Source organism: Trichomycterus rosablanca, chromosome 20 (genome assembly GCF_030014385.1).
Source record: "Trichomycterus rosablanca isolate fTriRos1 chromosome 20, fTriRos1.hap1, whole genome shotgun sequence".
Lineage (NCBI taxonomy): Eukaryota > Metazoa > Chordata > Actinopteri > Siluriformes > Trichomycteridae > Trichomycterus > Trichomycterus rosablanca.
Genome location: NC_086007.1, coordinates 24,963,833 through 24,984,473, shown reverse-complemented (window position 1 = coordinate 24,984,473; position 20,641 = coordinate 24,963,833). Strand labels below are relative to the sequence as shown.

The window sequence follows — 20,641 nt, the reverse complement described above, 5'->3', positions numbered from 1 at the left end:
TCATTTAAAAAACAGCATTGTAAAAATGCTGAATTTCAAAAACGCTGCATTTCAAAAATGCTGAAATTGAAAAACGCTAGCAAAGCAATAACCAGACGCTGAAGATAAAGGAAATTTGATGTTGGTTTAATGTCTAATTTTCAAAACAATGGTAAGTTTTCTGGTGTAGGCTGTTTGGCTGGTGCAGCTTAAATCACTGCTCCCAGTGGTGCTTAGTTTTTTAGAATGAAGTGTTTTTTGAAATGCTGCCTACCTGGTTACATATTTGTGCTCTCCCTTAATGTTGTTGTGTTTTAAGGTTTTGTTTGCTTAGTAAAGATGTTGTGATGTGACTCAGCAAGCGTAGTTGTTCCTCAAACAGTTGTCACCAATTATATATATACTGTATATATAACTGATTTTCTACAGGGTGCAGGGGTGAACTGTGGCCTGGGTTTGATTCTCTGGCCAGGGGGTTCTTTCTGTGTTCGCATGTTCTCTCATGTGGGTTTCCTTCTCATGCTCCGGTTTCCTCCCACAGTTCAAAGACATGCAGTCATGTGTTCAACTAAGTGTTCAAAAATCCATGAACAAGCATAATGCAGCTGATTTAACTGCAAAATCCAATCACAGTCTGGGTAATTAGCATCAGGTAATAATAATAAGTTCCTATACATGCATTGGCTTTTAATACGCAGTACAGTTTAAAAAGACCAGCAAGACAGGAGGGCAAAAATGTTGTCAGACCAGTTAAGAGCTCTCTACTACAGAGAGCACTGAGCGACTGGAATGCCATGAATGGATTTTATTCTTTGGCATCAAGGTGATTATCCGGAAATGCATTAAAAGATTCTCATTAGGGGCGGATCGGTCTATTATACAACCACAAAAGTGCTCAAACTTGTCCTCAGTCATCAACAAAGCACAGAAGCACAGAAGCATAGAAGCATAGATGGTGTTTTCCTTTATTGTAGAAGCCCTCATTCCTTCGAGGAGACGTGTCCCTGATGCTGGCCTTTCTGTTTCCTTCAATTACTCATCACATTATGAAAATATCCCTGAGTGGGATCAATAGAAACACATTAACGAAAGAGGAAAAATAAATCAGAACAGCAGAGGAAAGAGCACCGTATACAACGGGGAGGAATCAATACAGGAGATCAATGCGTCCGTCCTCCTCGGCCTCACTGATGTTATCTGTCATTATAAAATGATTTAAATGTCTGTCCTGGTCACATTGTCATCTACCTCTTCAGTAACTGCACCATTTCTTCCATCTGTCCCTGCGGAGCCAAGTCTAAAGCTGTCAGCCCTTTAGAGTCGACTCTGTCCGTAGCCGCATGGTTCATCAGCAGGGCTTTGACTATCGGGACGTTTTTGGACTGCACGGCCAGGTGCAGCGGCGTGTCCTTACAACCGTTCTCCGCGTTCACGTTAGCATGCCCGGCAATGAGCCGCAGCACGCTGGTAAAGCTCCCCTTGTGGCAGGCTAAGTGCAAAGGTGTCCAGCCTTCATCCTCAACCACATTTGGGTTAGCTCCAGCGCTCATGAGCACCGAGACGACCTCCTCAAATTGGTGGTGGCAGGCAAGGTGTAGCGCCGTCCATCCTCCCTTGCCCTGCGTGTCCACCAAGCTGCCGTTCTCCTCCAAAATCAGCACAGTCTCTGCGTGACCTTTCAGTGCTGCCAAATGCAACGGCGTCCAGTTCTGCAAAGTCCTAACGTTAGCATCCGCGCCATGGCTTAGCAGGATCCTGCAGATGCCTGTGCATCCTCTGAGAGCCGCAAAGTGCAAAGCGGTGTAGCTGCGTTGGTCTTTGCGATTTACATCTGCGCCGTGTAATAACAGAAGCCGCGTCACCCTAAAGTGACCCCCCTCGGCCGCTAGGTGCAGCGCGGTGGCCTGAGCGTTATCTGTTGTGTGTGGGTCAGCTCCCTTGGACAGAAGGAGACTGGCTATCTTCAGGTGGCCGTACATCGATGCTGTATGAAGCGGAGTACTTCCGGCTTGCACCTCTCGCTCGTTGACTTCGCTCAGCCGCGGGAGAAGATGCCTCACGACGTTTTCGTGACCGTTCTGAGCAGCGAGGTGTAGAGGAGTCCATCCGTCTTTGTCCTTCGGATCGGCTGCTGCTTTGGCATCCAATAACAAGCGAACACCACGGTCGTCACCAGCCTGTGCGGCGAAATGCAGAGGCATCCAGAGATCTTGGTCGCCGAGGTTCACGTCCGCGCCATGCTCCACCAGCAGGCCACAGATGTCATAAGACTTTTTTAGCAAAGCAATGATAAGTGGTGTATAGCCGCTGTTGCTCTGGCAGTTCACTGGTGCCCCATGATTTAACACCATTCTCACACACCCGGCATCGCCACTGGCAGCAGCATGGTGAAGAACAGAGCTGCCGTCTTTAAAAGTCAACGAGATATGATCTTTTTTTAAGACTTTCTTGAAGGATTCAAAGTTCTTGTGTTTTAAGTATAAATAAATGTAGTTATCTGTTAAAAAGACAGAAAAAGGAGTTTTAAATAATGAATGCTTTGAGCAAAGTTTGTCAATAAAACATTAACATCATATTTCAAAAACCAACCTGCCGAACCGACCTCAGGAATTTCTTTTGAATCCTGAATAAGCAAAGGAACAGAGTCAATCAATACATGATACATAAAAAGTAAAAACAGTAATAAATAACACTATAAATGCAGTCTGAACGAAGGGCAAGGGTACAAGGATGTTACTTCTGTAGCACCTTTAACTGCTGATAGAGCGGCCAAACATCAACTTACTCTCCTTAGGAAGGAAAACAAAGCTGATTCAATTTTAGACGACCTCCTCTTTATCGCACTGCCGGGTAACAGGTCTGGGACTTTCAGGACATCACTTAGAGCTTCAGTCAACAGCACCGTCTCTGTAGAAAAATAGACATCATTCCGCTGGGCAACTCTGAGCAAACAGAACACTAAAACTGCCAGTGGTTAATGGAGTCCTTCAGAGAATCACTTCACTCCAAGAGTTCAATTCTTCTCTGTTTAGTCAGGTCAGGTTTTTCAGCAGCAATTATGCAGTGGGAGAATTTTAGTTAACCAGGGGTCGCTCCTACAGCCAAATCCTTCATCATGGTGAATGTGATGGCTGTTAAAACACTACGGCTGAAATTAAGCTTTAATACATGATAAGTAGTAAAAAATCAGGTATTTAAATAAACTTTTTTTTAAATGCATTTTCTCCCCATTTTCCTCCCGATTTAGTTTTGTCTTCTGTTGCTGAGAGATACCAGATTGCATCCGAGGAGAGCACGTCGCTGTACACGCCTCTTCCGACACGTGCACAGCCCTCCTCTTCTCGCCCCTGCATTCTGCACAGGCGTCTCTTTCGCCAATCAGGGTCCTTACACAGCGTATGAAGACCCACCGAATATCCCGCTGCGCCACCTGGGCGCCTTTTGTACCTTTGCCCAACATTATTAACTTTGGCAAATGTTGATTAATTTTCAAAATTCTTTCACTTGTAACTTGCAGTTGCAAAAGCAGATGATTGGTGTTAAAATTGGTCATAAATTAACATTAAATTGTTCACTGTTGAAGTTGTCTTGTACCATTAATGTGAAAATATTATTGTTTGTGAAATTAATGTTTATTATTCTTTGTTATCCTTTCACAAGGTATCACTTCACTGATTGTTTAACATTTCCCAGTCATGGTACAGAGGTCCACATTGTATTTATATGCATTTATTACACGTAGGTTAAAATTAGAACACAACAGGAGAACTTTGACTATTGACAGATCCTCTAGGAGTCATTTTACTGAATTCTTTTCTCTCAGTCTCTCAGGGCCAGACTTTTACTGTAATGAAATTTAAGTCTGGAGAAACTATTGGGTGATTTTGTTGGGTAGAAAGAAACTCAGTTTCACTGGTGTAAGACAATCTTTGTCTTCTACAGGTCACAATTATTTTGTCTCTTAAATGTGTTTCAAATGATTTCATAAGTATAAAATCAGATTCTGAAGTTTTTATTTCTTTATTAGTAAATTTAAAGTATTTAAATTTGTTATTTTTACTAAGAAACCTACTTATGAGCTTCCTACACCCAATCCATCTCCCACCTCACACTAATACATAATGTGCAAGCGGCCTGCAAATGATTGCAGTCTAATACCAGATAACATTTACATTTTTGGCATTTAGCAGACGCCTTCATCCAAAGTGACTTACAGTACTGTGTCAGTATACTGTCTATGCAATTGAGGGTTAAGGGTCTTGCACATGGGCCCAACAGTGCCAACCTGGCAGTGGTGGGGCTCAATCCAGCGACCTTCTGATTACTTGTGCAGTACCTTAACAACTAGGCTACAACTGCCTAGCGGTTAATGTAAAAGTGTCCTAATCAGATGGTGGAAGATGAAACGGGAGAGCTGAGGTACTGCTCATCATGTCAGTAGTGAACTAATGTTCAACTGCATTTAGCTCACTGAATTGTGCTGGCAGTAATAAATCCTGGGTGTGTCTAGTCTAATTGAACCCAGTTATTATTCTAAACTTTATTTAAAGAATTGTAAAAAGTATTTGTCATAAATAGACAAAAATATAATGACACAAAAAGGACAAAAACCCTTTTACAGCCCAGTATGTCTGGGTTCCCTCTGTACCAACCTAATCCTTGCCTGAAAGTAAACCTTAATCAAACATAGTCGAGATTTACCTGCGAATGTTGGCCGTTCACTCCAGTCTTGGTCCCAGCATTGCTGCATCATGCCAATCATTTCCTCACACTCATGTGGCCTGTCGTCAGCAATGGTTTCCACGCTGGGCCTTTTCCCAGACGACACTCGTATCAATATTTCAGTCATATTCATTCCTGTGTTAAAAAGCCGTACAATCAGATCTATCATTGTTCTTATCATCATTATATAATCATTGTTTTTATCTTGAACTGAAATCATGATGCAGATGTACCAGTGTACGGTCGCGTCTGGGTCAGAATCTCCCACACCACAATGGCAAAACTGGGAACAGACAGTTTGATTAATTAAAAAAAGCTTTTTTTTTTAATATTATCAATACAATTTGCAATAATTCAGATTCTCACCTGTAAACATCATATTTTGACGTCAGAGGTTCAGGATTCTGGGTCAAAGTCTCCGGAGCGATGTAGTTAATGTTTCCCCGAGCTGCCAAGTGTTCAATGAACGCCGTCTTGTTACTGTAGTCTTCCCATTTAATCTGCCCAAAATCTGAAACCTTACACACGTGTTATAGAGAGCTGTTATTTTAATGTCACATATTCTGTTCTCAGTTTTCTCCTCAATTTAAAAACTAGATGCTCCACATTTGACATCAGTGACTGCAAATAAAGTCTGTCTTTAGGGGTACAGTGCCATGAAAAATCATTTTCCTCTATTTCACCATTGTTTGCAATTTTATTGGCCTCTTTCTTAGTATTTAACAACAAAGTTTGTTCCCTGTAGAGAATTTCACCTCAAAAATAATCAATAAACATGAATAAAACATTAGATTGTAGCAGGGGGTCCTAACTTTGTCCTAAAAACACTACAAGTGCTAACGCTGTCATGACTCACTATGTATTTCATTGTATGTGACTTTGGAGGCTTTAATCAGTAGCTAATACAGCAGACCTGCCTAATCCTAGTGAAATATTCCATTAATTACGGCTAGAAATAAGTGGAATTTCACAGTCACATATTTTACAGTCTTGATTGGCATCACGACTTTCCCAATAAATTAATTAATAATATTTAAAGATCTATTACCACAAATGTATAAATGTAACATTAGAATACAGCTATAAGGTTAGCTTATGTACTTCTAATCAATCTAGTCCACTTTGTTCGTGGGTAGAATCAAGTGGGATTTTAGTAATGTTGTCAAAGTACATACGAGGGGTCTTTTAAAAAGTTTCCACACTTTTGTACATAGCATTTCTCGCAGCGTCGCAACTATTTAATGCCATTAGCAAAACATTTATTCGGTTGAGCTTGTAGCCACTGATGCAGCGCTGCTTTCACATCATCATCACATGAAAATCTTCTTCCTCTTAAAGCTTCTTTGAGTGTCCAAAAAGGTGGAAATCAGATGGCGCTAAATCCGGACTATAAGCGTCTCTCAGACACGACCGATTACTCCTCCTCCTCCCACCCTCACGGCATATAACCAAAATATAAAAGTGCGGAAACTTTTCAAAGATCCCACGTAATAAGTGTATAATTATATAATGATAATAATACCAAAATAATAGAAAATATATCAGAATAGCTAGAATTTCATGAAGGGAACCATTCAGCTAACAAACCTGATGTCTAAGTAAATGATGGGTAAATGCTTTAAGGTTGTATAATATTTTTGATATGATATCTGATTGGGTTGTTGTGGATGAGTTTTGGTGACTAATCACAATACTACATCGTGTTTCAGACATTAAACCATCTCTATATCAAGGGTATGGAACCTCATTCACAAAGGGCAGATGTGGCTACTGCCTGGTTAGTATGAAAACCTGCAGCCACACCAGCACTGTGTGGGACCTAACACAGGACCTAAACAGCTGATTACGCACCTTGACATGCAGATGATCATCAAGGAGGATGTTGGAGAGCTTCAGGTTCAGATGAAGGAGAGGCGGTTTAATGCTGTGTAGGAAGTTCATGCCCATGGTGACCTCGTGGATCATTTGAAACTTCTTTGGCCACATTAAAACGTGACTTGTGAGCAGGTCCTCCAGAGATCCTTTGTTCATAAACTCCATTACTGAGGCAGGAGGGTCCTTGCGCAGCCCATAAATGGATATCAGGTATTTAAATTTTACATTCCCTCTTTTGGTGACCTGCAACATGTTTCTAAAAAAAATGGGAACACAGGGAACATTTAATTCAGATAAATATGTGTATGTTTATGCAGGAAACACTCTAGTCCATCACATGACAGCCACACAAGCACACAATCATACTCACAATCACACTTATGGTATTTCTAGTAGCTCCAGTTGGTCTGACTTCATTCACATACAGTTTGGTTAAACCCAGGCCCCCTCGTGGCACCCTATCTGACTGCTGCACCACCATGCCACTCTTTATTATTATGATTATTATTCGTAGTAGTAGTAATAGTAGGGGCAGCAGGGTGGCTTGTGGGTAGCACTGTCGCCTCACAGCAAGAATGTCCTAGGTTCGATCCCCAGGTGGAGCATTTCGGGTCCTTTCTGTGTGGAGTTTGCATGTTCTCCCTGTGTCTGTGTGGGTTTCCTCCAGGAGCTCCGGTTTACTCCCACAGTCCAAAGACGTGCAAGTGAGGTGAATTGGAGATACAAAATTGTCCATGAGTGTGTTTGATATTGAACTTGTGAACTGATGAATCTTGTGTGACCAGTAACTACCTGTCCTGTCATGAATGTAACTAAAGTGTGTAAAACATGACATTAAAATCCTAATAAATAAATAATGTAAATGTAATACAGAATAACTACAGGTTTCATCATTTCAGAAGCTGATTGGACCGCCGTACCTGTACTCCCTCGAGTCGTGGAAGCTTTTGACCGCACACCTTTCGCGCCACAGCCTGAGCTTCACTTTGTAGACATGACTGAAACTGGAGCTGGACACTTTATCCCAGTCTAGTTCAAAATCTTCTTTTTTAAAATAAGTAAATCTCTCCAGATTGCTGAAACTCTGTTTGTCGGTTGGGACAGAACCCTGTTCCGCCATGCTGCTGTTCTTATAAAAAAAATCTAATAATCTTTACTTCAGGTCTGTGCAGTAATATCATTCAACCAGCACACATTAAAGTGAAGCTGTTCCTGTTTTGGGAGGAGTTTAGGCCGTGTATTATGTGTACAGGAATGCTGCATAGCCAGTTCCTACAGCGAGCTGTACAGACGGGTAAAACAGCAGGTTTCCGTCACCTGAAAGCTATTTGTGCTGGGTAAGGTTTTCTTTTGCATGAACAGGATATCCAGTAAATAGGACGTGTCATTGTTCCTGGTTCGACTAGATCTGCTATGTTAATTCAAACAAATGCAACAATTTATCACACAGTACTACACATACCTAATTACACACATTTAATTACACAATTAGAGAAGCTGATTTACCTATTGGCATGTATTTGGAATGTGCAAACAAACTGAAATACCTGGAGGAAACCAATGCCAACACAGGAAGAGCATGACAGATTTCTCACAGACTGGGATTAGTGGCAAGATTCAAATCCATTCTGCCACATCGCTGCCCCCAGTGTCATATTTATCAGGACAGGTAGTTACTGGTTACTCAAGATTCATCTGTTCAAGTTTAATTTCAAACACAGTCATGGACAATTCAGTGTCTCCAATTCACCTCACTTGCACGTCTTTGTCTAAACTCAGGACCTTCTTGCTGTGAGGCGACAGTGCTGCCCACTGAGCCTTTCTGTGTATGACCTTAAAGGAAACTAAATGAAGGTACAATATTAGATTCTAGACAAAGTCCTGACCTGAACGCCGTTGAGATACTGTGCAAGATCTTAAAATGAAGAGTTCATGCTCAAAAACCCTACAGAGTAGCTCAATCAAACAGTTCTGAATTAGACACCGATGTAAAATAATGATTGAAATGGGCGGGTTTCCTCTGGGAGCTCCGGTTTCCTCCCACAGTCCAAAGAAGTGCAAGTGAGGTGAATTGGAGATACAAAATTGTCCATGACTGTGTTTGATATTAAACTTGAACTGATGAATCTTGTGTAACCAGTAACTACCTGTCCTGTCATGAATGTAACCAAAGTGTAAAACATGACGTTAAAATCCTAATAAATAATTAAATAACAACTTGGTTTGCCAGCAAATATCAATTTATTGTTTGCTTTTTTTAAATTTTGGCCATGTAGCGCCTTAGTAGTCAGGTCCATGCCTAAATATGTAAAATATGAAAAAAATTTTCCCTTCTCGTTTGTGCAGTCATGCTGTATTGAAATGAATTCATCACTCAATATAAAGTGCACGACCTGAAAAATAAAGTGAAAGCAAAACTGTCATTACGCCGGTCTCACATCACTTGATCTGTACAGTGAAACGAGAAATGAAAAGTAAAGCCCACTTTTAAAATCAATCCACAGCATTACGCTGTGTGCTCCCCAAAACCAGTCCAACCGAAACGTTATGAACTTAACTGCCCTCTCTAAACGTTCTGAGGGTTTGTTCTGCTGGGAATGCGGCTGAGGGTTAAATACTTTTGTGTTGATTATTTCTTCCTGCATTCCGGTGCTTTGTGCTTGGTTGTAGGGTATGATTGGAATGGTTGAGACTGTCCATCACATGTTTTGCATATTATAAAAGAATAAGCTTGAGTGCACATCCTGACATTAGTGCTTTCTCTCTGGCTGTTTCTGTGCATGTAGAGATGTCAAAAAAAGAGGTTTAATTAGGGATATACACCGATCAGCCATAATATTATAACCACCTCCTTGCTTCTACACTCACTGTCCATTTTATCAGCTCCACTTACCATATAGGAGCACTTTGTAGTTCTACGATTACTGACTGTAGGCCATCTGTTTCTCTGCATGCTTTGTTAGCCCCCTTTCATGCTGTTCTTTAATGGTCAGGACCCCCACAGGACCACCAGGTATTATTTAGGTGGTGGTTCATTCTCAGCACTGCAGTGACACTAACATGGTGGTGGTGTGTTAGTGTGTGTTGTGCTGGTATGAGTGGATCAGACACAGCAGCGCTGATGGAGTTTTTAAACACCTCACTGTCACTGCTGGACTAAGAATAGTCCACCAACCAAAAATCTCCAGCCAACAGCGCCTCGTGGGCAGCGTCCTGTGACCACTGATGAAGGTCTAGAAGATGACCGACTCAAACAGCAGCAATAGATGAGCGATCGTCTCTGACTTTACATCTACAAAGTGGACCAACTAGGTAGGAGTGTCTAATAGAGTGGACAGTGAGTGGACACGGTGTTTAAAATCTCCAGCAGCGCTGCTGTGTCTGATCCACTCATACCAGCACAACACACACTAACACACCACCACCATGTCAGTGTCACTGCAGTGCTGAGAATGACCCACCACCTAAATAATACCTGCTCTGTGGTGGTCCTGTGGTGGTCCTGACCATTGAAGAACAGAGTAAAAGCAGGCTAAAAAGGTATGCAGAGAAACAGATGGACTACAGTCAGTAATTGTAGAACTACAAAGTGCTCTTATATGATAAGTGGAGCTGATAAAATGGACAGTGAGTGTAGAAACTAGGAGGTGGTTTTAATGTTATGGCTGATCGGTGTATATTAACTGAAGTTTGTATTTTACTCATATTTAGTGTTAGATATGTTAGATGAGTGGATCATTCGTGTGCATGTGAATGTATTTAATATAAGCCACAGTGATAAATATTTTATGTGTTACACTTTCCATTTTCCACTAAAACGATGCCACCGCTTTCTAAATTTGTGCTTCTACGTTTGTGTTCCTTTTGTTGTATAAAACTGATAAATATTCATGTATTGTTTTCAAGTGAATCTGAGTCTGTGTCAGTTTCCTTTAGATTTTTTATTTGTACTTTTTCCACTTCAGTAACATGAGACCATTAAATGCTTTATTATTAACACTCTCTGAAATATTTCTGCCTGCTAGATGTGACTTGCCCCGGGCTTGTCAGTCATGGTGGGGATTTTTCATACTGATACTGTTTTATTTCTGTTCTATTTTTTTTATCCAGATGCTGTAATTGCATGGGTATAATTGTGTGTGTGTGTGTGTGTGTGAGTGTGTGTGTGTGTGAGCCCTGACAGATGAAAATGTTATCAACGCTGTGTATGGAACTTAGTTGCCCAGGGCGCCTGTACAGAAAGGGGAGGAGAGCAGAGATCGGGGTGTGGCTCTCCGGACGCGAAGCCGACCTCACGCCCAAATCCACCGTATCCAAGTATGGGTGAATATTTACATGTACAGTTACATTTTCAGCATTTAGCAGACACTTTTATCCAAAGCATTTTACAGTAGTGTGACAGTGTAGAGTCTGAGCAATTGAGGGTTAAGTGCTTTGCTCTAGGGTCCAACAGCAGCAACCTGAAAGTGATGGGGCTTGAACCAGCAACCTTCTGATTACTAGTCCAGTACCTTAACCACTAGGCTACAACTGCCTGTGAATAAGAAGGAGGACTGTGCACTCATCGGAGGGAGCGTGTGTCAGGCGAATATACACCCTCCTTGGATGCCATCGGTCCCCAGCAGCGTACTGGCTACACTAAATATGAAAAAATGCATGAATTGCATGAAAAAAATATTTTTTGGATGGCTGATTACCCTAGCTTACACCCGTGCCAGCACGGCATCACACTGTGAGCTAAAAGCACAGCTAGCCCGGCAGGCACAGGCACAGCGTGGACCTGCGAGAGAAGCCGAGCGTGAAACCAGATGTCTTACCATTTTTGCACTTCTACTAAAAACAGAATTCAAGCGCCTCTGACTTACACTTATTTATAACCTGCCAGCAGAAATGTGATTAATGAACGACAGCGAGTGAATACGCTGGGCAGAGCCTGGTTGTGTTGTTGCATAAGCAGCCACTGGCATCGGTAGCTGTGTGTTATACCCAGAGTCTGGAGAAAATAGAAACTGATACAGGAAACGGAGCCTAGAATCACCGGCATCATCATTATTACATCATAAGTTTGTAATGAACGTATCAGATTTATTAAAACGTCAACAAAACACTGCCTCTTATAAAACCGAGCCAATAGAAATATGATTTCTTCTTTTTCTCGTCTGCAGAACGGGAATATCTGGGCTCTTAGATTTGTTCTAAAAACATGAATTACAGCAATTACAGTAATATCATATTGCATGTTCTCAAAGCCACTTGGACTAAAAGCCTCTCAGAAACCTCCTAGAGAGCAATAAAGCTGAGAGAAATGGGTGCACATGCGATGAAGTAGAAAAAGGTCATTCTGATGATCACAGAAGGAAAAAGTGGCATCAGATGTGGTGGAGTAATCATGGGTGGAAGATTGGAGGTAACAGGTATCCTGAGAGGTGCTCAGGAGGGCTGAAAACTCTCCGGGGTTTTATCAGTCCCGGCGAGATACAGGGAGGTGAGAGAGACATGCAGATCTCAGTGAAGGTTTATCCACTGGAGCAGTTAATCTTCTGAACGAGACTGATGGTAAAACCGGCTCTTTCTGACAGGGCAACGGGAAGCGGGCGGATGTCTCGCGGATGTGCAGGTAACCTGGCTGATTTACCAGAGGGCAAACTAGGGGAAAAAAGCAACTTCAAACATAACACACAGGATTTAATTAAAGAAGAACGATCACTTTCACACCTTTATAATGCCTGAGCTTTTACAAAAGTAATAGTCTTTTATTGGTGGATTTTTGCTTTTGCTTTATTATACATTTCCCACCACCACCAATAATCCCTTTCCATGGAAAAAAATGGAAATTGCCAGCCCGCAGTTACAGTGGCAAGAAAAAAACTACTTAACTATCATAAGGAGGAAATCTTTAGGAGACCAAGAGTTTAAAAGCTATGCATTTTCAGCATTTTATATTATTATTATTATTAAATACATTATAAGTTAATGATGCAGATTTGAGAACTGATGAGTGTAATACAAAAATTAACCACATACTGTGATACTGTCACGTCACTCTCGCTGGTGAAGGCTTCATGTTTTGTTTTGTTTGGTGTTTCATTGTTTCATTTGTTTTATTTCTTCATTGTCCTCACCTGTGTTAAGCTCTTCCTGATTGTTCTGTGTATTTAACCCTTGTGTTTGCTATTGTTTGTTAGAAGGTTTGACAATTGTAACACCCAGTTACAAATCCTTATACTTTTTTTAATCACGGTCAGTTCCTTGTTCTTTGTTTGGTGATTTGACGGGTTTAACCGGTGCTTGTGTGTATGGGACACTTAGGATAAACAACAACAATGACTAGTGAATCTACCTTTTTATGCATGTATACATTTTTGTCCTACTTCTACAAACACCTGTTATAACACGTGTCTCATAATAATAATAATAATTAAAGGAAATTAAAATAATCAGGTTTGATATATTAATGTACTGAAGAATCATATTTCAGATTCAATTCATTTTACATACAACCATAATTCCAAAAAAGTTAAAACATTAGGTATTTATTTATTGAATATTAATTAATTAGGATTTTAATGTCATGTTTTACATGTTGGTTACATTCATGACAAGACATGTAGTTAAACAGTCATGAGCGATTTGGTACCTCCAATTTACCTCACTTGCACATCTTTGTACCCCCACACAGAAAGGACCCGGACCATTCCACCTGGGGATCGAACTCAGGACCTTCTTGCTGTGAGGCTACAGTGCTACCCACCGAGCCACCGTGCCACCCTATAGAACTGGACACTGTACAAAGAAGAGATATTTTACCTTTCTCACTTATAATGCCTGCAGTGCATTCCAAAGGGGCATTGAAAAATCGGGAGGTTTTACAACTCTGCACAGGTGCTTATTTACATCATTTGCCCTTATTCAATGAAGACACTCCATACGCTGGAACTTTTAAATGCATCTGTTTTGCCAATATAACCTCTTCTAAAACCCCTACAGGCGACAGCTGGTGTTGAACTTCTGGACGTGTCTGAAAAATCCCAAGAAGCTGAGGCAAGCCCTCCTAGCATAATATCAGCCTCTTGACTCAAATCCATCTTTACTGCGGAGCTCCCACTGCCACTGATATTACCAGAGATCTTGAGCTTAACCAAGTCAAAGACCACGTGTAAGTCGACAGCTGGGTTTAATGCATGTATTAAGTAAAGGCACAATTTAATTTGACTGAGTCACACCGTACACACAGGTCATTTTCTAAATTAGAGTTGAGCGCAGCATGAGACTTAAGCAAAACCTTATTTAATAACCTGGAGCGGGGATTAAAAACGTCCCTCTTTGTTCCTTCAGATATGAAAGTAAAATGTCAGATTTACCCACTGAGAAATTCAGGACTAGGAATCTTTAGCCTTCTTTGCATTATTGGAAAGTCTGACTTCACCTCGTGTTTATATGGTATTTACATATGGTATTTATACACAATACCAGTGAATACCAGTACATCTACGAGCTTACTGCAAAGTGGCCTTTCGTTTCTACAGAATTCAATGTTAGAGTGTCTGCCTGACAAATACACCGACCAGGCATAACATTATGAGCACTGACAGGTGAAGTGAATAACACTGATTATCTCTTCATCACGGCACCTGTTAGTGGGTGGGATATATTAGGCAGCAAGTGAGCGAGTTTAACAAGGGCCAAGTTGTAATGGCTAGACGACTGGGTCAGAGCATCTTCAAAACTGCAGCTCTTGTGGGGTGTTCCCGGTCTGCAGTGGTCAGTATCTATCAAAAGTGGTCCAGGGAAGGAACAGTGGTAAACCGGCGACAGGGTCATGGGCGGCCAAGGCTCATTGGGGAGTGTGTCAGAATACACAGAGCATCACAGTTTGTTGCGTATGGGGCTGCAAAAGGGGGACCAACACAGTATTAAGAAGGTGGTCATAATGTTATGCCTCATCTGTGTATGACAGTGTACCTTAATCATCATGGCTACAAAGCAGTCAGAATTCTTGATGAAAATGTTTTAGGAATTGTTGTTGTTAAAATAAGTATAGAGGCATGTGTATTTACTTGATTGTGTCTGCTGAAGGTGTTTTTAGTGCAGCATTTGATGCGACAATGATGGATGACGAAGTAGCGCGGAGCAAACTAACCTGATTAATCGTCTGTTCGTGCATGTTTGAAGTTTCTGAAGTAGAAGGAGGAGCAGAATGAAAATTCTCAACAGCAGCTGGTAAAACAGATGTTTTAATTTGGCCCCCGGTGTTGTCTGGGAATCCTGGAAATCTGGAAATGTTCGACGACTCGCTGCTCTCCAGATAAACTGTGAGCCAGAGCTACATTGGATTTCTGCCTAAGCCTTGATTATACTAGCAGATTGTGCTTCTGACTTCATGAAACTCGTTAAGCATTGAACCTTATTCAGTCCTGGAGAAGTCATAGGTCTAGGTGAGGTGATCATCCTAAACCATCACTGAGCTGCACTTTGGAAGTGAATCGTGGCCAGTCGAGCTTGTTGTGAAAATCAAAGCTTCGTAGTTCCCGTCAGGAACGGAATCAGACGCCGTCTGACAGAATTGGTAGTGACAGCACGACCTTTAAAGACTGGTAATATGCATTGCATCTATGTCTGCTCAGGCTGGAAGAGAGTTATATAGGATATTTTTGCTGGTGATCAGAGTCTGATGGAACAGATTAATGCACATTGCTGGAAGTAGTTGTCAACAAACTTGCGGTCTGTCTCACTGAATTATTTTAAGCATGCGCTGCTAAATGACGTGTGCTTAGGCCGGATGCAGATAAAACTCTACCAGAAACTGGAAATGCTGCAGTGCTGAAGAAGCCCCCTGACATCAAGGTCCTGGGTTGCCTCATCCACTGGAAGTAATCTCTCCAGTAGTTTTTTTAATACCCCAGAGGATACAGCGTTCTGTGTTCAACCGAGCAGTGATCAAGCCTGTCAGAAGATGAAAAGGTCTTTTTGTGAACTTGTTTTAAAACTTTTTAACATTTTAAAACTTGATTCTTCTCCTTTAAACAGTGCAGATCTGTAGAATGAGTGAGCTGACAGGGAGGGAGACTGGACAGCCGATTTCCACCCGTCTATCGCCACGCTGATGTGCTGCGACTCGTTTAATCAGTTACGCTTTTATCTCCTGCAGGAGTAATTCTTTGAAAGAAGATCTGAGTCCACGCTGTGGTTAAAGACAATCTTATTACTTGCTGCTTGACCAGAACTGATTTAGGGATTAAAAAGAAATGTTGCAATTCGGTCATGCTTTCAATCTTTGGGAGGGATTGAAATGGTCTCATTCACACCATTCACACAGTTTCTCCTCGTGCTCATGTGCCCCCTCCATGGTGAGTGAGTTCTTGTATTTTGATGCTTCTTGAACTGCTTCCTGGTTAGATGAACCTGACCGAAATGTAGTGCCAACATCGAAGATGGCATTGTGATGGGTCACTAAGCTCAGAGCAGACATAGATTTTTTTTGCTTCAGCTCCCCCTTTTGAAATTCCTCTTTAGGTTTTTAGGCGGTTGCAGCGGCTCTACTATCGGTGCGTAACGGACCTCTGTATGGCAGAATTGTCAAACATATTATGACTGGTTGGACCTTTTGTACAAAGGTCTATTTTCCATCATGGAGAACGGAATCTGTGGCCTTCTAAGGGTCAAATGTTTTCAGTAACTTTTGAGTCTCGTTTTTATTTGCACTTTCCACTGTCAGCCTCTTCAAGGTTATTCATTACTGCAGGATCACAGGCTGATACCACTGAGTCCCAGTTGTGGAGAAAAGAGTAATAGACTTTGACTTTGTGCTTTAAAGTAAGGTGTGAGACGAAGCAACAATCTTCACTTTGCCTCTGGCCAGACGAGGAGCCGCCGTCATGCCACCGTTTATCACCTCCGACTGTCTGAGGTGAAGCACTTTCCTATTCTTGTCAGAGTTCAGTGAGAAATCTGCTCATGTGCTCTCTTCACACAAACTAAATAAGCCAAGTTGCTGCTGTTGGGCCCCTGAGCAAGGCCCTTAACCCTCAATTCATCTAGAATCTAGAGTTTTTATCTAGAGCACTGACAGGTGAAGTGAATAACACTGATTATCTCTTCATCACAGCACCTGTTAGTGGGGGGGATATATTAGGCAGCAGGTGAACATTTTATCCTCAAAGTTGATGTTAGAAGCAGGAAAAATGAGTTTGACGAGGGCCAAATTGTGATGGTTAGACGACCGGGTCAGAGCATCTCCAAAACTGCAGCTCTTGTGGGGTGTTCCCGGACTGCAGTGGTCAGTATCTATTAAAAGTGGTCCAAGGAGGGAACAGTGGTCACGCACGTGGGGAGCGAAGGCTGGCCCGTGTGGTCCGATCCAACAGACGAGCTACTGTAGCTCGAAATGCTGAAGAAGTTCATGCAGGTTCTGATAGAAAGGTGTCAGAATACACAGTGCAGCACAGTTTGTTGCGTATGGGGATGCAAAAGGGGGACCAACACAGTATTAGGAAGGTGGTCATAATGTTATGCCTGATCGGTCTATTTGCAATAAAAAAAAAGTTAAGAATGTTTTGAGTTTGTCCCTTGACCAATAAATAACTCAACATTGTACATTTTTAAAGCTGGCAGGTTGCAAATCAGAACTGCATGAATATCTAATCATGCTGTATTTGCACTTGCTTTGCATTTTTAACATTAGGTTAACATAAGGTTATTTATTTATTTTGCTCTTCATCAACAGTCAATATCTCTTAGATAAGGTGTTATTATTCAGCAGAATCATACGATTTATGAACAGTTACCTAACTTACTTTAAAAAAAAGCTTGTTTAGTATACCTGTAAGTCTGAATGAACAAAACTATGAAACTGAGCTTTATAAGTCTACAGCTTTGGTTACATCAATTATTAAACCACTAAGATCCTGTCAGAGTTCAAATTTAAGGCACCAAAAACACTCCAGCACAACTAATCCCATCCTGAACACCTTGTTTTCCTTTTACCTTGTTTATACCTGGCTTAACATGAGTGTGGACATTTCCATCCTGCACTTCTATTCTGTGGCTTCTGAATGATACATGATTCTGTATTTATGTTCCGGCTTGTATGATGCAACGATAAGCCAATATTTTGATATTTTCAGTATCTATTAGTGAGCCCTGTCTCGACCTGACAGTTTCCCAAGAGTCCTGTTGAATCTGGTTTAGTCTTACTGCAGGCATTAAAATTCCAAGCAACATATTCACTTTTATAATTACACTCATGTAATGTAGATTCATTAAGAAGCCATCATGTGGACGTCGCAGGACTAACAAGAACTCCTGGAGGGAGGCACCTCCTTAAGGGGCCTGGATTAAAAACTTTGCCTTTTTCATGAGATGAAAGGGAAGCCTGAAGATACTGAGATTTGCACTGGATATCATGTACAAAACCAAGTTTCTGTTTAAAATGTTAATATGACGTCCAGCAAGTTTGACGTCCTGCTTGCTCACTTTTTAGTATGTCTGAAATGTCTAAGGACACGCTCACAACATCCCCATTAGTACACATGTTCCCCATTAGAATTCCACAAATAAATAGCTCAGACTTGTTCACAAATACAAATTATAATAAACAACCAAGTTTACTCATTATTAAAATTTATACACAAATTCTATTGTTTCACCATTTGGCAACAACCACAGAAACCTTTAATCAAACCAAACAGACGTGCACAGTCAGTCATTTGAGGTGAGAGGGAACTGAAGCATGAATTGTCCTCGAGCTGTGTGTAATTTAATCAATCAGCGTCATCGTTATGTAATTAAAATACATTTGCCAAACTTCTGTCTAATAAACACAGCCCTGGAGGAGTGTGGATTTCTGTGACCACTCACGATGGTTCTGGTTGAAAATCTGAAACACGAAGGATTTGTATGTGTGTCTGCATACGGTGTGCAGGTTTTTACTAAATCAATTTCATACAGGAGTGAAGGATCTTTAGTCCATGAAGCTCCCTGAGTTTCTCCATGTGCCTGAAAATGAGACCAAAGCACAGGGTCAAACCTACTGAAACCTCCTGAACTTACTTCAACAGGTCAGCAGTGTAAAAGGCTAAAAGACAAAAAAGCTCATATTTTCATAAATACGTCATGGCCTGTTTAATGTTTAGTTGATGCTTAATCAAAACTGCTTCTGAGAGTCATCCAAATGAACTTTGATGAGACCACAATGTTTGTGGTTTAGCAGAAAGAACCATGTCCATTAAGATAATCTGCAGTTGGATGCTGTATAATCAAAGACTAGGTTGTAGTTGTGATACAATCACATTTTAGACACTGAAGATTAAATTTACTCTACAATAAAACAATAACACCAATAGAATCAGCTCCAGTGAAAAACGCATCAAGTATGACTATGGTCCCGTATAAATGATACACAGCTTGAGACCAATGTTTCACTTATTAGTTCCTCTTTTTTTTACTAGTCAAAATCATTTTCATACCTTGAATAATGCAAAAAAGGTTTCATATTAATTGTGAAACAACACAATACTAATGCATTCAGAGATAGAAATCAATATTTGGTGGAATAACCACAATTCTCACTTACTCACAGCTTTCACTTATACGCCTTTGCATGTTCTCCACCAGCCATTCATTCTGCTGCTGATTGACTTTATGCCACTCTTGGTACTAAAAATATTAAACATCTTACTTTTGATCCTTGATCATATTCCAGTGGTTTAATAGGGTTAGGGTTAGATGTGAAATCTGATCTAATTGTGACCCAAAACTGCACAGTTTCGTCTCATGCTAAACAATGTCTCAGACAAGTTATTTAATTTAAAGAAATGGCAAAAGTATCAGGGCTTTTTTTAAAGAGAGGAGTTCAAGCGTGTATCTCTGCTCTTTTACCCATAGTGTGGACAAGATGTTCCTCACTGCAAGGATTTAGTAAAGCTCAAATAGCAGGAAATGTTTAAGATTTAAAGTGATTTTAATGCTATCATAAGCAGTTATTAAAAGCCACGAATGCAACGTCCACAAGACAGATTCGACAGTGAAGCGAAGCATTAAGCGGATTAATGCATTTTAAAATGCCTTTGAATGAACAACTAATCTTGCATCTGCATCTGTTTTTATTAAATATCACTTTGCTACTGACCTGCAGAAAATGATTACAGCTCATTATTTATTACTCGACTGTAGTACAATAGTAGGATAAAGATAAGAAGAAAAGTTCGATTAAAAAAAACACCAGTGTCCTGCACAGAGCCTAGACTTCAGCTCCACTGAACAGCTCTGGAATGGACAGCTCTCAACTGAGTCTTTTTTGACCAGCACCAGTGCCCAGGTATACAAATCATCTTTTGACTAAATAGGCACTAATTCCCAGTCATAATTCAAAGTCTTGTAAGAAGCCTTCCCAGAGGAGTGGCTGTTGTTCTAGCTAAAAAGATCACATAGAGATCACTGTATTTTAATACCATTTGTTTTTTAAATAGGATGTCCAACATGCTCATGGTCAGCTGTCCAAATACTTATGACCATGTAGTGAACCTTTATTCACACATAATTTACACATAATGTGTACTCATAAATTTGAACACAACAGTTCGTATTTTAGGCATAAACAAAGATATTTTCTTATGCTTTTTATGTTTTGCCATTGCTTTATCCTGGTCAGGGTCGTGGTGGGTCCAGTTATCCCGAAAGATTTTACTCAACAAGTAGAAATCATAGGGAAATCACATTCCACTAGCACACCAGCGCTCGAGTTCGAATCCTAGCTGGTCAGCTGGGTGCTCCCTAGTGGGCACAATTGGCCACTAGTCTGTTGGGTTGGGAAAAGATCAGACTTTAGAAGGGGCGGGGTCTTTGCTGCTGTGTAAGGACCTTGGTTAGTAGCCTAAGACGCTTGTACAGAAGTGGAGAAATGTGGTGATCAGCGTGTGACTCTCCATGCGCGAGACTGACCCCACAATTCGAATCCACCAAAGTATATAAGTATGGGCGAATAAGAGGGGGTTGGTGGACTGCGCAGTGCGCACACTTCGGAGAGAGCGTGTGTTAGGTGAATATACCCTTCTCGGACGCCGCTGGG

The 20,641-nt window shown here is 41.0% G+C and overlaps 2 protein-coding genes and 1 long non-coding RNA gene across 5 annotated transcripts in view; 1 reads left to right on the top strand and 2 right to left on the bottom strand.

Annotated features, from left to right (window-relative positions):
* Positions 1-948: 948 nt before the first annotated feature.
* On the bottom strand, positions 949-7,696 carry ankk1 (ankyrin repeat and kinase domain containing 1). The gene is made up of 8 exons (XM_063016519.1): positions 7,497-7,696; positions 6,553-6,832; positions 5,068-5,219; positions 4,935-4,984; positions 4,681-4,836; positions 2,765-2,886; positions 2,569-2,602; positions 949-2,476 (listed from the first exon to the last, which is right to left on the bottom strand). The coding sequence occupies exons 1-8, from the start codon at positions 7,694-7,696 to the stop codon at positions 1,224-1,226; spliced, it is 2,247 nt and encodes a 748-aa protein (XP_062872589.1). The 3' UTR covers positions 949-1,223.
* Positions 7,697-12,130: 4,434 nt separating this feature from the next.
* LOC134334065 (uncharacterized) lies at positions 12,131-13,607 on the top strand. Its single transcript, XR_010015453.1, has 3 exons — positions 12,131-12,193; positions 13,256-13,458; positions 13,564-13,607. It is a non-coding gene; the product is annotated as an uncharacterized LOC134334065 (long non-coding RNA).
* A 4,542-nt stretch (positions 13,608-18,149) lies between these two features.
* Positions 18,150-20,641, bottom strand: part of ttc12 (tetratricopeptide repeat domain 12) — a 28,228-nt gene continuing 25,736 nt past the window's right edge. For all 3 annotated transcript variants that reach the window (XM_063016715.1, XM_063016716.1, XM_063016717.1), the window contains exon 21: positions 18,150-18,570. In XM_063016715.1, the coding sequence (XP_062872785.1) occupies positions 18,504-18,570 (67 nt within the window). In that variant the 3' untranslated portion in view covers positions 18,150-18,503. The remainder of the gene's footprint in view (positions 18,571-20,641) is intronic.

Bases quoted from the DNA above. Each gene is read 5' to 3' on its own strand.
- ankk1 (XM_063016519.1), bottom strand. From the start codon at position 7,696: ATGGCGGAACAGGGTTCTGTCCCAACCGACAAACAGAGTTTCAGCAAT. The intron at 5,220-6,552 runs GTGCGTAATCAG...CACGTGTGTAAG, and splicing joins ATGATCATCTGCATGTCAAG to GTTTCAGATTTTGGGCAGAT. The intron at 2,477-2,568 runs GTTGGTTTTTGA...TCTTTTTAACAG, and splicing joins TCCTGAGGTCGGTTCGGCAG to ATAACTACATTTATTTATAC.